This window comes from Dermacentor albipictus, chromosome 8 (genome assembly GCF_038994185.2).
Source record: "Dermacentor albipictus isolate Rhodes 1998 colony chromosome 8, USDA_Dalb.pri_finalv2, whole genome shotgun sequence".
NCBI lineage: Eukaryota > Metazoa > Arthropoda > Arachnida > Ixodida > Ixodidae > Dermacentor > Dermacentor albipictus.
The window spans coordinates 53,290,745-53,306,005 of NC_091828.1; the positions used below are offsets into that span (position 1 = coordinate 53,290,745).

A 15,261-nucleotide genomic window follows, 5' to 3' on the forward strand; every position below is an offset into this window, starting at 1 on the left:
TAAGGAGGGGCGGGGAGTTCATACAGTTGGGTGCATCCATAGCCAAACAGATGGATGAATGCAAGCATGGACGAATGGATAGATAGTGAGGGGATGGGCAGGGAAGGAGAAAACAGAGGGACGGTTGGGTATGCTGATGAGGGACGTGTGTGTTTGGGTCTGTGGAATCGCAGATGTGGAATGAATAAAAGCGCCGGATGAAATGATGGAGAAAAAAATGCAGACAGGTGTTTGGGCTTCCATGTAAGAGAAACAAGAAAAGAGGGGTGGATGGCCGGATTGATTTGTAAGCCTATAGGTGGTTGGGTGCCTTGGTTCGTTACGGTTACATATGGTTGAGTCTGTAGAGAGGCGTATTGGTGGATGAATACAAAGGCGGATAGATTGACGACGAAAAAGATGAGCGCGCCGCTAAATGATTGACTGTATGAGAACTACGAATATACGAATGTAATGGCAGATGTATAGGTGCATCAACGAAGGCCATAAGTTAAGGAGGTATCAGCAGAAGGGTTATACTACTTCCCGAAATGTGGACACACGACAAGGCCTGTGGACTGGCATGTGTATTTATTTATTTATTTATTTATTTATTTATTTATTTATTTATTTATTTATTTATTTATTTATTTATTTATTTATTTATTTATTTATTTATTTATTTATTTATTTCAGAATACAGCAGGCCAACAGTTATGGCCCATGCAGGAGGGGCTATACAAGGCATGGAAATACACGGGTGACCGGGACCTTGTCAGGCTCTTGCCTTTTGTCTTGGCGCCCTCTTTTTGTTGAAAAGAAAATAAACTTTCACTTTCACTTTCACTGTGACATAAAAATTAAAAAAAAATAAAAAAGAACGGCAGTTTATGAGGTTGCCGCTAATAAACAAGCAGAAAAATATGTATACACAAATACATATTTATACATATATACACATATGCGCACATATACAGCACTCATTCACTCATGGAAGAATGCAGGAAGAATGGTATGGAAGAATGTAGGCGTGTATGAACGAATAGACAGATTGATGGGACCGGGATGCCGACGGAATGACTTATGGAATATGGCAACGATGCATAAGTACAATGTTTAGCTTCATGACTATAAAAACCGCGTCATAATAGAACGTAAGAAGCGAAATGGCACTGGGCCATTCCTGTTGTCGTCCTTTGGCTTCACACCTTGTTTCCTATTACCAACAGTTTCCCACTCACCGAAGTTTTTGCCTGTAAAGGCAAACACTCTGTGAGCATAAATACAGTCAGAGCTGTTGCGACATTGCTCATCAAACGTGTTTATCTCCATCGGTCACCATCTGACAGCGGGCGCGATGTCCACAGGAGGATTTCGATGCCAGTGGACTAAGTGGCACTAGATCGGCGGGATTCGATGGACGTCTCGCTTCCCGGTGGTCCGAGTCGGCTTACCAGAGGCGCCTTCGGCGTGTCCCATGTTGCTTTTGATGGAGCCGACCATCAACGGCATCTGGCGTCCCGGCTTGCAGAACACTGCGCTGATGGCAGCCAACTCCTCGACATCACCCGCCTTGGTCCCAGTGCCGTGAGCCTCTATGTACGCGACTTTGAGTGGATCGACATTGCTCTTTTCATAGCAGTCAAGCAGCAGGTCTTCCTGCGCCTTTCTCGAAGGAAAAGTGACTCCTGCGAAGGCACAAAGACGTGCGAAAATGATCACGGCGCCCTCTCGCCTACTGCAAGAGGTTATTTTGTGCGATGCCGCCCATACGAATGCCTGTTTATTCAAAATTATACATTTTAAGTTTTAGCCATCGCGAATCTTCACTATTTCCATCAATGGTTGAAAGGTTTAAACGTATCCATAAACAGTTTGGAGTTGGGCAACGAGGAATGTCTTTCCTACAGGTAAGTCAAGAAAATGTTAGGCATCTGCTTTTGCTGGTGAGTTTCCAGAAGGCTAAGTCCGCTCTGAAAAGTCGATGGCTTTGAGAATCGCCCCAGCCGCTGTTACAACGTCATATGCATCGACGATCAAGTCGCTGCAGACGTCGCAATGGAGGTTTTCTTAAAAATTGCTTGAAAACTGCACACTCTGTTCGGTGTAATTTTGACACCTTCGTTAATTGTCATCAGTATTGTGTGCATTTACTTACGTTAATTCTGCATGCTCGATAAAATGTCTTGCGTGTCTGAATATCTGATAGCGGTCTTTGCTGGAAATGAAATGCCAAGCACAGCGCATTAAAACAACGAAAATGCACGTGATATTTATCGTGACTTAATGTGTGATAACATCACTCCCTCAACAGTGTTTTCAGAGTCGAGGCTTGACATGAGGCTGCTTTCCAGCGCTAAGGCTATTCTCCGCATAGACTACGCTCTAATGCCTGTCTAAACATGTTCCATGCAATCGCTGACTAGAGCGGCAAGCACGGCATACATATTTCAGTTTTACTAAACAATTACTCACCTTCTGGAGTGAAAATCAAGCGTTGACGCCAGCTGAAGCCCAGGCGAAACTAAGTTGAGTATACGTGACAAGAGGTCACTACAGAGTTTTCTGCAACCTCTACCGTACGCGAAGCAATGTCGTATAAGGAGTTCCGTGTCATTCGTTAGCATTTTGGGTGGAACTACTTTTTTTGTCAACTCACGTGTTTCAGTAGGAATCGGCAAGTGTGCAACGGCGGAATCTCTCGTCACTAAGCAAACTACTCAACTAGGTAATTAGCAGCGAGACTCGATTGAAAGAACTAAGGTGTTCAAATTCCTACGTTAAGCAAGAACACGAGTACACGCGGTCAGCAAATCAGTGCGTGTCATTTCCTCTCCCTCACCTCCTTTCCTGCATCGCGCCTCGGCCTTGCTCGGTCGCCATCTTTGTTAATTTACTGCTCACCCTGTCGGGAGAAGCCTTTTATGTGTGAAGAGCGACTGGCAGTGACCCTAGGTATCTAATGCCGCGCTTTCATTCTTCCGATGGCCAACAAATCATACAGTGCTCACTGCCAAGACAGTAAAGAAATATAATTAGACTAGCAGCCTCTTCGAACTATCCTCGAGATTATTACGATCATATTTTTTTCTTCTAAGCACCTAAGTAGCTTTCATTCTTGTTGTAGTTGGTGTTTAGTAGTTACGCAGGACTTTCCCTACCTTGTTAGTAAAATTATTGATAGATTTTTCACTCTCAGAGTGTGAGTAGTATTTCTCAAAATGGGAGCCAAATCCACCAGAATGAAAGTTCAGAAACGAGTGAACATTACACTGAAGCAACTAATTATTTCTTTTTCTGGGCTCAATCGCAGCAACGAATTATGTAACTGCGACTGGTGCAATAGATCTACCTCATAGATCTATGAGATAGATTCGCCTAACTACGCCTTTGTCATTTCACTGCTCGAGAACTACGGCTAACTGCCAGCACAACGCAAAACATGTCTCTGCCCTAATAACCTTTTGTTCTCAAAGCGCACTCTGTAGCGCGCCGCCAAGCTTCGAATGGACGTTTTACTAAGCCATCGGCGCTTCATCCCACAAATTTCACGCGGCAATAAAATAAAGCCCGACCGCTTTCCCAAACTATTCAGTTCTTTGAACTTTGCTTCGAAGCTTTTCACTGGCACATGTGACATAAGCTTATATTTCGATGTTTCCTGTGTGTGGTCACACTTCGGCAGAAGTGCAGATTTTAGAGTTCTTCGCAGACGTGCACTCACCAACAAAATGTGGCGGAACACGTGAGCGCGCGGCCGCGCACCGCAGAGTACCACGGCAGCCGCACACCGAAGCCGACGTGTGCACACTCAGTGACATGCTATATCCGTGGCTGCTTGTGGTCTGCAACATTAAAGTGGGCCAGCCAAAAGCACGTTAGGAAGAGGTGAAGCGGAGTTGGCTTTGACCAGCATATTGCTTTCGAGGTAAGCCAGCATTGTGTTTGTGTGCATGCATGCAGAAAGACGGCACTTTCGCCGCATTCGACCCAGTACACTGCGTCACCAACTTCGGCTGTGCGCCACAAACGATGTAGCAGACGACATTAAGGCACACTCCAAGCTGCCACTGAGACTGCGCAGGTTCACTGCGCTGACTGCACTCGCGCGCCCCGGAGTGTTGTTTGGACGAGTGTACCTTCGCAGAAGCCTGTCTGGGTGTCGACCTGTGGTCAACTTCTTCATAGCCATCATAAGCCATAGCAAGAGGCCATTTCGCCAGCAAAAACAAAGGAAACTGGACAACGTGCTGAAGCTGGGAACTCTTAAGCAGAATTAATAACGGCGTTCCCGCGAGGAGACGTAGAAGCGCCGAAATTGGAAAAGTGAATTTGGCTCATAATGACTAGCACAGGTCAAGGACTCGGCTCATTTTTCATTGAAAACACGTTTTCGCTGCACATTTTTGCAGCTTATATTGGTTCGTGTAAGTATGCTAGCGGGTCCAAGCGGAGCTTATGAAGGCCTCGAATACAAGTAATTTTGGCTGAGCTGCGCGGACCATACTTTGAAGGTGATCTCCGATGCAGACAAGGAGTGCCGACTGCTGATAACTTCGCGCGCTGTCTTCTCACCGCTTCTCTTTGAAGAGAGACGCGTGGGCCCATATCTTGAAAGCGATCTGCGAAACGGGCAGGGTGCGGCGTCTGCTGAGAGCTTCGTGAGCACTGTGTTCTCGCCGCTTCATTCGCGTGGAAGCGACAAGCAGCACGAAGGTAATGTCGCTCGCTGCTGCGTGCTCTATCTTGAAAGCGATCGTCTTACGGGACGGACGGACGGAAGGAGGGCGGACGGATGGAGCGCGGACGTTTTTTCTCGTTGGGTAAGCATAACAATGTTTACGCATTTAAACATTCTTAACCTAACAGGCTCTTCGAACTACCTACTCCTTGGCGTAGTGAGCTGTCTTCATCCACACAGCTGACGAGCTTGGTTGTTCGTACGTACCATGCACAGCCACGGTAAGCTTATTGCTGCTGGACAACAGGGACGTCCTTTAATGCAGATGGTATTGGCAAGAGAAGCGTCTCGTGAAACGCGCGTTAGCAATGGGATGGCGCTTCCTTGGGGAGTAAACTGAACAAGCTCACCTTCAACTTTGTATCCGTCCGCGTTGCTTTGGACATTGACGACCTTGGCGTACACCCGGCGGGCGTCGGACGACCTCTGGAGGAAGAATGCGCCGACAGTCTCGCTGCGGACGAAGCCATTGCCTGCGACCAGCACACGCGGTAAATATTTGAGTTTTGTATATCCATACTACGCAACAGAGCCTATATTCAAAAAAAATCTTACGCTAGAATCGTTAACTATACCAAATTCCAGCTAATCTTGATGTTAGACACATTATTATCAGAGACGGCCGGCCTATGGCAAAGAACACTTACGAGCGAAAGCTTCGTGAATCCCACCTTATTTCTTTGTGGCAGAGCAACGAGTTGCTCATTTTGTGCACATTTTGCATTCAACGCGTCCTCGCGCGCTAGGACGCGTTTATAGGGGATTTTCCCACACTGCATGCTAGCAAGCGCTGGCGTGACTCAGAGGTTCAGAAGCTGACTCCCACGCAGCGGGCCCGGGGACGATCCCGGCGGGAATTTCGTGTTGTTTTTCGCGCAAGCGTAGCCGGCCAGATTGTGGCACCGGCGGTGTGGAAGGCACCGGGGTTTCGGTGCTGGCTCGGGCTTCTCTATAAATTTCTTCTGCCCATTTAATTAGTACTATGAGCAATGACAAGGCGGAAATTTGAGGGTAACGCCTGCCAACATGTGAGATTTCAAATTCATCAAAAGCCGCTGAACGATAGCGGAGGGAGGAGGCAGTATGGCACGCATTCTTAAGAACCTTGCCCTGTGCACACGCATTGTCTGGCATTATAATATGTGCGCTTTCTTTGGTACTAAGCTCAGACGCAGGACACAGACAGCACCAAACTTGGGACTGCAGAGACTGACAGCCAACACTTTTTCTTTAGATCGCACTGACATATTCAGTGACTTTGCTGTCGCCGACTTCGCGTGCTTCAGGAGCTACACATTTAGTAAACTTGCCCAAAGCAAGTACCCCACCACCATACGAAGTCTTGCACCGCCCCAAGAAGGCAGTGTAAGTGCCACATGTTGCTTTTTCGCATGCATTTTTGCAATCTTGCGTCATCCCCATCCATCAACATTTTTTAAACGTTTTTCCCAAACAGAATTCATTTTTTGTAACACATGACATAAACACTCGTGAAATCGTACAACGAGCCTAAATTTGTAAACCTTACGAAAAATTCGGGAGACTTCGCAGGTACGCATTAAGTAAATTGCTCGCACCTCCACAATCACGTCAACTAGCGCAGCCGGACATCCCATGCTTTTTTCAATCTCTCCAGTTCGACCAACGGATAGCACTACCGACCTAGAATATGAGTTCACGGGACGGGGCGCATTTCGGCTACCGGAGAAAACTGTGGTGGTAGTGCTTACAGGAGCTCTGAGCATGGTGATCCAAACCGCATGGGATTCACGGGGCAGTACATGAATTTGCCTAAACATGGCCCGTCCGGCTTCAAACAAGCTTTGTTTTTCTAGACATTGATCATCCGCGACAAGTTATCTTGCAGTCTCATTGCATGAATTTGCAATGCTAACCCATGGGCGCGCATACTAACTGCATCGCTATGTTTAGCAAAGTATGAGTGCACACAAACAGAGAAAGATGCAGCGTGATAAATATAGTCACAGGGTACCCTTGAATATGCAAATAAGAAAATCAGGCCATTCCACGCACTAACCATGTTTGTCACGGTGGCTTAGCAGTCTTCTGAAGGGGAATAATTGTCTTCTACCAGACTTCTTCTGCCGAACTGCAGCACGAAGTCGCGAAGGAAACCCAGTACGAGTTTCCCAGAAAGAAAAATTCCGAGTTAAAAAAAGAACAAGTGCTGGCCTGAGGATAATCCTCGGGACCAGCGCCACCACTGCCGGTCACTCTGCCTGTTAAAGAAAACTGAGCAGGAGCCCCAACGATATCAGATGTGCTGCAAAATGTTTGGCACAAGTCGCACATCATTCACAGGGCAAATAGCAGCAGTGTAGTCATTGCTAAGGAAGCTGGTTGCTTTTTGCAGCTCAAACTGAGCATTGCTGTTTAAGCTTGCAATTTTGTGCTACAGCCTGGCGGTCGACAATAGTTCTGTTTACGAATCGTCTTCCCTTTAGCGCAGTGCCCGAGTTCCCCGTTGTTTCTACGAAAACTCGCGTCATCCTAAGGCACCCACCATCGGAGTCGAAGACCTTGCACTTTCCGTCCAGCGAGAGCAAACCGAGCCGCTGGTAGCTTCGAGTCAGTAAGGGCCCCAGCGTGACGTTGCTTCCGCCCACGATGGCCGCTTGGCAGCGCCCCGACCTCAGCGCCAGCAGGGCCTCGTGCAGCGCAGTCATCGTGGACGAACAGGCCGTGTCTACGGCGACGCTCGGGCCTGCGTGAAGTCGAGATTGCACGCGTCGCAACATAAACACACGTTAGCATAGCCAAGTGGCTCAAAGGGGGCAGCCGAGTTGTATACTTTGATCTGTGAAGGACGAACTGCCACAACTGTTCTTCAACCCAGCGATGCCCAAACGAAGCTTCACGTCAAGAAAAATTGCAAAAACTCGTTCACCGTTATTTGTGGTCATGGCGAATGCAAATGAACAAAAAATGGCGTTTTTATTTATAGTATCATTAGTATAGTAATAAATCATTCTTTGGTTAGTTGAACTAGCCACAAACGGAGCTTCGCTCCAGCATATGCAAAACGCAACTACGGGTTTTGCGCTAAGCTTCCCGCCACCAAATCCGCATTTTCCGGCATGAAACTCTGCAGCTTCAGTGACGTCAATACGTCGTGCCTTACAGGGTTGAACTCTACTTGTCGCTGCCGCACCTCCACTGCGCCATTTGATGAGATGGACATCCTAAACATTTTAGGCCACCGCAACTAGTTCTGACTGATTTATTCGGATGGAATTCGTAATGTTGGTAATGATTGTAACGGCGGTTAAGAACAACGTTCCAGCTATAGGGAGTCTCAAACATACCGTGCAGAAGTAGCTTTTTGTGCCCGGAATCCCAAACTCGTTTGTACGTGTTTAGGCTGTTTCACATGATGCGATTTCGGTCGCACGCCGAGGTCAAGGTCTGTCAAAATTGCACCAAGATACGTTTCGGAACTTGTTTCGGTGATGATGGTGGTTGGGACATGTCTGTCGTTCAACAAATCCAGAAAACAGCAACTAATTGTGGGGAGCCGTGGAGTGCGGAAGCGTTAGGAATCATCGGCACCGACGCGTGAACAAAGCAGACAAAATCTCGTAGCTCATATTCGGTTCTCCGATTTCTATGCGTTTGTAGGCACAACACGTTGCATATCAAGCGACGTTCTTTTTTTTTTTCACGTTAGCTTCGGTTGCTGATAGTACATACTATTGCGTGCCTTTCGGTTATTCCCATGCGCTGCGAGTTGTAAATATTTATTTATTTATTTATTTATTTATTTATTTATTTATTTATTTATTTATTTATTTATTTATTTATTTATTTATTTATTTAAATATACCTTAGAGGCCCCTAAAGACATTGTGTAAGGGGTGAGAGTACACTCAAAGATTATAATATACAATAATGAGAATATGCGAATACATATACAAAAAATTTAGTGTGAATAGTAATTAGTGATGTCCCTCACGAGAATATAAGAATGTCGCAGTTTCCCAGTTTGTCGCGTACGTGCTACTCATTGTATACGAAAGCGTCACAGTCGTAGCACGGTACGCTTCCACGGCCATAGGTATTAAGTCACGCGTAAGCAATTTAAACAATATGCAGCTACGGCCACATGGCGTATCGACGTATATGACGTCACATTATTGTACCCGATGTTTCAAAGAGCGCTGTACGGTGTTAAGATTGGCTTTTAGCACTGTACTTCATCGTTAGGCCACGAGCCATTCTTCCTGAAATAAAATAAATAATTCATTCTTTTTAAATAAATCATTCATCCCTTCGCAATATTGATATATTCATCAATATAATAATTGGGCTATTTGGTGCGGATTCATCGTGGTGCCAAGTGCTTCAGAAAGAATACGCAGCAGAAGGGGACAGACAAGGGTGTTACCCGTCTCATTCCGTTGAGTATTGCGTTTCGTGGCTATTGCATCACGGTCACTCTATATTGATTAGGTTCGTTTTCTTTAGTGTTTCTTTAAGAAAGCGCCAAACAAGAATGAGTAAAAGACACGTCTCTTACCGTGGAAGTCCAGCCCGTACGATATCCGGTTCGCGAACATGGAGTGGCAGCACGCGAGCAGTCCGTAGGCGTCCGTCTCGTCTGCGTTGTGTGCGTTTGCTCTCAAGACGTCACCAGTTTCGCAGGCGGTAACACCCACGAATACGCCGATGTTGCTTCCACGGAGGCTGTCCGGATCGTAGCCCGCATCCACGATGGCCTCGTACGACGTCTCCAACAGGAGTCGAATCTGAGGATCCAGTAACTGAGCCTGCTTCGGGTGCGTGCTAAAGAACTGTGCGTCGAAGCGGGACAGGTCGCGGATCTTGCCATGTCGCTCTGGTACATCCCAGTGACCTGCGACAAAGCGCTATGACTGGTTACAGGCCCATTGTCTGGCGAAGCAACAGCCTCTGTCACACTTAACATGAACCCGCCCGTCCCGCGTTTTTTTTTTCTTAAGCATTCCGCAGGAAATTTTTTGGTTACGGTAGACTGCCGGCTTAATGTGGTTTCTCTCCAAGTCCTTCAATATCTGCACTTTACAGCCTGTGTTTAATAGAATTGATTCGCCATAGGTATTCCTTGATTCACTGGGATTGAATGGATTCCAAGGGAAGGGAAGCGTAGCAGAGGGCGGCAGAAAGTTAAGTGGGCGGATGAAATTAAGAAGTTTGCAGGAACAACATGGCCACAATTAGTACATGACCGGGGTAGTTGGAGAAGTATGGGAGAGGCCTTTGACCTACAGTGGGCGTAACCAGGCTGATGATGATGATGATGATGATGATGATGATGATGATGATGATGATGATGATGATGATTCACTGGGTTAAGTTTTGTGGCGGCTGCACAATTTCATGACTACTTCGAGCACCAGAATGTCCTAGAAATACAAAACTCTTTCAGGCTACATGCATGTGTAGATAAAATAAATCGCCGTCTGTGTGCCCTGGTAAAGAGAAAAAATTTCGAGGTTAGGCATCCCAAGGTGATCCGGTCGTTTCAGTTTGATTGTGACAAAGACAGGTTAAACGTTCCAAAGTGGGCACGAAAGAAGTCAGCGAAGAGCGGAGGTGCCTCGCATGAGCTCTTGGTTTAACAGGATTGATGCCTCCGAACCGAATAGACCGAGACACTAGAATATGGTGTCATTCAACGCAGCAAGTTAGGTTTGGTCCATATAAACCAAGGTAGAGACCGTGGGTGGCTTTTATTTTTTGGCTTTTGAAAATCCTCAAGCGGAGTAGCTAACAATACATGGTACAGCTCCACCCTCATTCGCCCCCCGGCGCCTGAAGATTATAAAAACTATTAAATATGGCGTCGCTCTCGTCTAGCGCACCATTAGCCTGCGCGTGCCGGGAGAGCGCATAGTAAAAAAATTGCGGCAGAACTCATCTCCCGATGACTGGCGATGGTTATCCTATTAGCATTCGAGCAGTGTAACGACACACCGCATTGCTAAAGTTACGTTTATTTAACATCTCCAGCGCTCATCGTGATTCATCCGTGTTTAGGCTACAAGCGATATACTCGGGTGTAGTCGCACTCTGCTATGACACTCGCATGCCAAGCTTGCGCATAAGATGCCGGCACGACGACGACTGTATAATCACGACGCCGACACGACGAATGAAAGACGTCAATGAAACGACATAAGCGGTAGGACGACGACGACACGATGAATATGAGATGACGATTATGACTCGATGGCGATGGTATAAGGACGGTAGCGTGACAACTACGGCCCGAGAACAACGGTATGTTGGCGAGTGCATGACGGCGATCGCATGACAACGACGGTATTACGACAACCTGTTGATGAATTTGAATGACGACGATGGCACGGCCACGACGGCATGATGACGATGGCATGGCAACGGATGCATGATGGCGACTTTGCGACGACGACGCCATGGCGGCCATTGCATGACAACAACGCATAATCAAGATTGGATGCCGCGAGCGTCGCAAGGCGTCGCAAGTCGCCTGCTGAACCATTAGGTGCCACGTTCTGTGCGAGTACACGGTTAAGGAAAGAAGAGTGACAAACAGGGTTAGGGACTATGGTGTTTCATAGATTCATATCGTCTTAGTTAACAACCATGATAGGTCGAAGACCGCGAGTCACGCGAGGATTAAGAAGCCACAGGCGAGCTTCGCGGAACGCTGCTTCCCCAGTCACAGAGGCCAAAACATTAAGAGGAAGCAAACTGTGCAGATACCTTGAGGCGCTGGCAAAAACACGAACCTTATACCGTTCAGGCGCTACCAACCTTTTAATATAGGAAATCCGCGCAGGGGTAGCCGACTTTCGCGCACAGCCAGCACAAGAACGAAGCCGAAATGCGTCACCAAGGACGAGAAAGCGCGCCCATTACCCTGGTGGTGGATGAGATAGCCGAGGACGTGAGCATCGAGATGGCGAACGAGCCGGAACCAATATCGCTAGCGCTCGAAGAAAGAGTAACGGCCTGCGAGAGAGGTATTACTGAAACGAGGAAAGCCATCCAAGCTCTACGTCTGCAAATGAAGAAGAGTTTCGACGAGCCCCGAGAGATAACTACGCGTAGTCGTTATTCCTCTAGTAAATGATCGCTGCATCCTGTAAGAAGCATGCAGCGAATGAAATGGCTACCTAGCAAACCCTACAACATGATCAAAATGGCCAGAATATTATTTGTGAGCTGCCCCTACCGGTGAAATGTTTTCTCACACTCTCGTAACATCACAAACTAGAAACCCAATTTCAACCTTCCAACTGGTAGCAGTAAAATAAAAAGAAACAAAAATTTCCAGCTCCCACGCACTCCCAAGATCAACGTTACGCGAAGCATATTGCGGATAGCTGGCTATCCAGCATCGTTCGTAATTCCGCAAAGCGTTACCAGGTGGACCGAGAGGTTTGTGTAAGTATGCCCGACTGTGCGTGTACGACGCGAGCGTGCGCGTGTGTGACGACGACAGCAGCGGCACGACGACGACAACGCCGACGACGATCGCATGGCTGCAGCGCCGTGATCGCTACGGCCCCCGTTGACCCGAATTCTCGAAATGGAGACCGTTAGGTTCGACAGAAATGCTTGACGAGCGAAAACAAGTTGCTTACGCTTTGCGACACGACCTACAACTCAGTGTTGTAGAATGTTGCGTGCCATTCCAATGCCATGTGGTTCCGTGCTAAGACCACGATCGCATTTGTACTCCGGCGAAAAAAAATCTTGTAGCGTGATCAACCGGGGTCAATCATGAAGGTAGTAAAATGCCGGACTGTTTCTGCGTAGCGCTAGCTGCTACCAGGAAAGGTTCTGGAGAATGTGGTCCTATCCTGAACACAGTTTTTTTTTATGACACAGCGCTACAAAGGGCGCGTTATTTGTAAGGAAAGAAGACGAGAAAGTGGCAGCAGCGGCACGAGACGCACGCGCCAAGTGTTTCTACAAGTTGGAGTCGTATCCTGGACATTGTCGAATTCCGCGATGCTGTAATATTCGGTAATGAGAGCATCTTGAGCCAATCAAAGATGCCTCTTTGGGCCTCTCTGACGTAGCAGCTCTTTGGGCCAATCAGAGCGGCCAGGACAGCGAATGCGACAATGCGGCACCTCTGGCTAGTTTTGGAACGAGGGGAGTATGCGTGCCAGCCATCCTGTCAAATCTCGGCTGCAGAAAAGTGGCTGTAGTGCACCATCGTCGACAAATTGTCCCTTGTTTCCGCGTGTTGAGACGATTCATCACTGTTTTGTAGACTACAGGGGTGCCATGTCTTTCTGGGGCATTCTCCAAAAAACCCGTTAAGAATATTTACTGCGAAAGTTACTGCGTCCCACCGTATGACATGTTCGTGTTACTGGGTCTGTATAGCCTTTGCCAATGTGAAATGGGTGACAGGCCTGCTGATCCACCGCGAATCACTCGGTTTTTCTTTTTCTCGAGGATCTGCTGCTTACGTTCACAGGGTCTACGCAGCACAAGAAGCACCGCCAGTCTGGATGTCTCAATTGGACGCTTGCGCTTGCTTGCCTGACTTTCGAGGGCCTATTTTGAGGCAAATTTGTGTAGCGCTTTGTTTTTGTGAAATATTTTGCTCCCATGTAATAAAAAAGTGCAATCGTGGCCTAATGGCTAGAGCGCCCGGCTGCTCTTCAAGACGGCAAAAGTTCGATTCCCCCATCGCTCTCGCTGTTTCTTTTATTATTATCAGTAAAACGATGTGGGGAAGGAGCCTACCCTGTCTACCCATCTACCACGAAGTGCCTAGAATGAGGCAATGATTCGCTAGTAAAAGCTTCAGCGCAACTAAGCGCTATGAAACACACCTGGAGGCCAGCGTGAGTCATCCACTGTGACCATATCGACCCCCGCGTAGAGCTTCTCCTTGAATTCAGCCAGGTGATCAGCTTGGGGGAAGCGGGCCGAGAAGCCCGTGATCACAATGTCTTCGTCCGACATGGCTGTCTGAGAAGGAGAAAGAAAATAAGACAGCAGACTTCAGCAATATCTTCGGTTCTGAATGTATTTACTGCTACAGCATCATTGACACAGCGTGAAGACCACCATAGTATTTTTGCTTGCCTGCGTTTTCCTCAAATAATTGCAACTGCCGACTACGGGTAACCCGAAAAGAACCTCGCATACATAAACTCAATCTGTCTGTGTGAGACACCCCTCCCAATCGAATGGAAGACCACTCTGGGTCACTTCTATTTCAAAAGCCGGCAAAGCCATAAACACGGACAGCCTCCGCCCCATCTCCCTCACGTCCTGTGCCGGAAAGCTGATGGAGATTATATATATAGGGTGCGAGATAAGCTGTCTGAGTTTTTGGAAAACCGAAGCGTATTCACAGACCCTATTTTCGGGTTCCCCACACACCGATCCGCCCAGGATATCCTGCTTCAGCTAGATCACTAAATTCTAAATCCCGTCGAATATCCCTTCAATGACAAGGCAGTGCTCACCCTCGTTTTGAAGGGGGGCTTTTGACAATGTCACACACGACATAACTCTGACGCACCTATCCCAAACCAACTGTGGACACAACACGTTTCAGTACGTTAGGCAAGTTCTGTCCGACCTGCAATCGCATATCTGGGTACAAGATGAAGAACACGGACCCTACCAATTAGGCACGAGGGGTACCCGCAGGACGCGGTCCTCTCACTCCTACTATTCAATTTGGCAATGATTAAACTCCCGGCTCAGCTGGAGAGTGTAGAAGGCATACAGCACGCGCTGTATGCACGCGCTGTTCTAAACGGACCCATCACAGAACGCGATGAGATTAGAGTAGTGGGTCTCTTTATTCATAAACACTGCCGAGTCCACACAACACTGGCTAAACTTCGCAAGGTGGGAGACCAGATGGGCCTCTTGGTCCACCGGGTTTCCAATAAACGCCTCGGGTTACGCTGCAAAGACGCCTAGCGACTGGCGCACGCATTCGTAACCAGTCGAGTCTTGTGCTCGACTCCTTGCCCCCACCTTCGCAGATTTGACTAGAACGCCCTCGAGGTGATTCTCGGTAAAATTTTAAAGCGTCCTCGCGGCCTCCCGGTCAACACGTCCAACCAGCGCCTCCTCCCTGGGGATGGTCAACAACACCGCGGGGAAGCACACTTGACGAACCACTACACAAGGCTCTCAAAGCCACCGTCGGGTCGCCGCCTTCTTGCCCGACTACACATCCACCACACACCGCTGACGGAAGAGCGCGTGCGCATCCACGAAATCTGGAGATACGCCCTGCACGTGCGTCCTCTTCGTGCCAACATGACACAGACAACCATAGTGGCCGGTGCCTCGCGCGGGCGGGAGCCTTGGCACACCACTATGGGAACAAACACGGAGTATTCTACGTGGACGCCTCCGGCCCACACCACTGGGTTTGGTATACGGCCGTAGTCGTCCACCAAAACACAGTAGTCAACGGCCTTACGTTCAAAGCACAAGACATAATATATGCGGAAGAGGTGATCATCGCACTCGCCGCCTCAAATCCGGACTCGCGGGTCATCATTACC

General features: G+C 48.0%; 1 protein-coding gene across 1 annotated transcript in view; it reads right to left on the minus strand.

The window, feature by feature from the left end:
* The window catches only part of LOC135921635 (fatty acid synthase-like), a 144,874-nt gene extending 131,184 nt beyond the window's left edge, over positions 1–13,690 (minus strand). Inside the window, exons 1-5 of the mRNA XM_065455913.1 lie at positions 13,558–13,690; positions 9,258–9,593; positions 7,245–7,445; positions 5,071–5,193; positions 1,434–1,667 (exon numbers count right to left, since the gene is read on the minus strand). Of these exons, the coding sequence (XP_065311985.1) occupies positions 1,434–1,667; positions 5,071–5,193; positions 7,245–7,445; positions 9,258–9,593; positions 13,558–13,690 (1,027 nt within the window). The remainder of the gene's footprint in view (positions 1–1,433; positions 1,668–5,070; positions 5,194–7,244; positions 7,446–9,257; positions 9,594–13,557) is intronic.
* Positions 13,691–15,261: the final 1,571 nt, after the last annotated feature.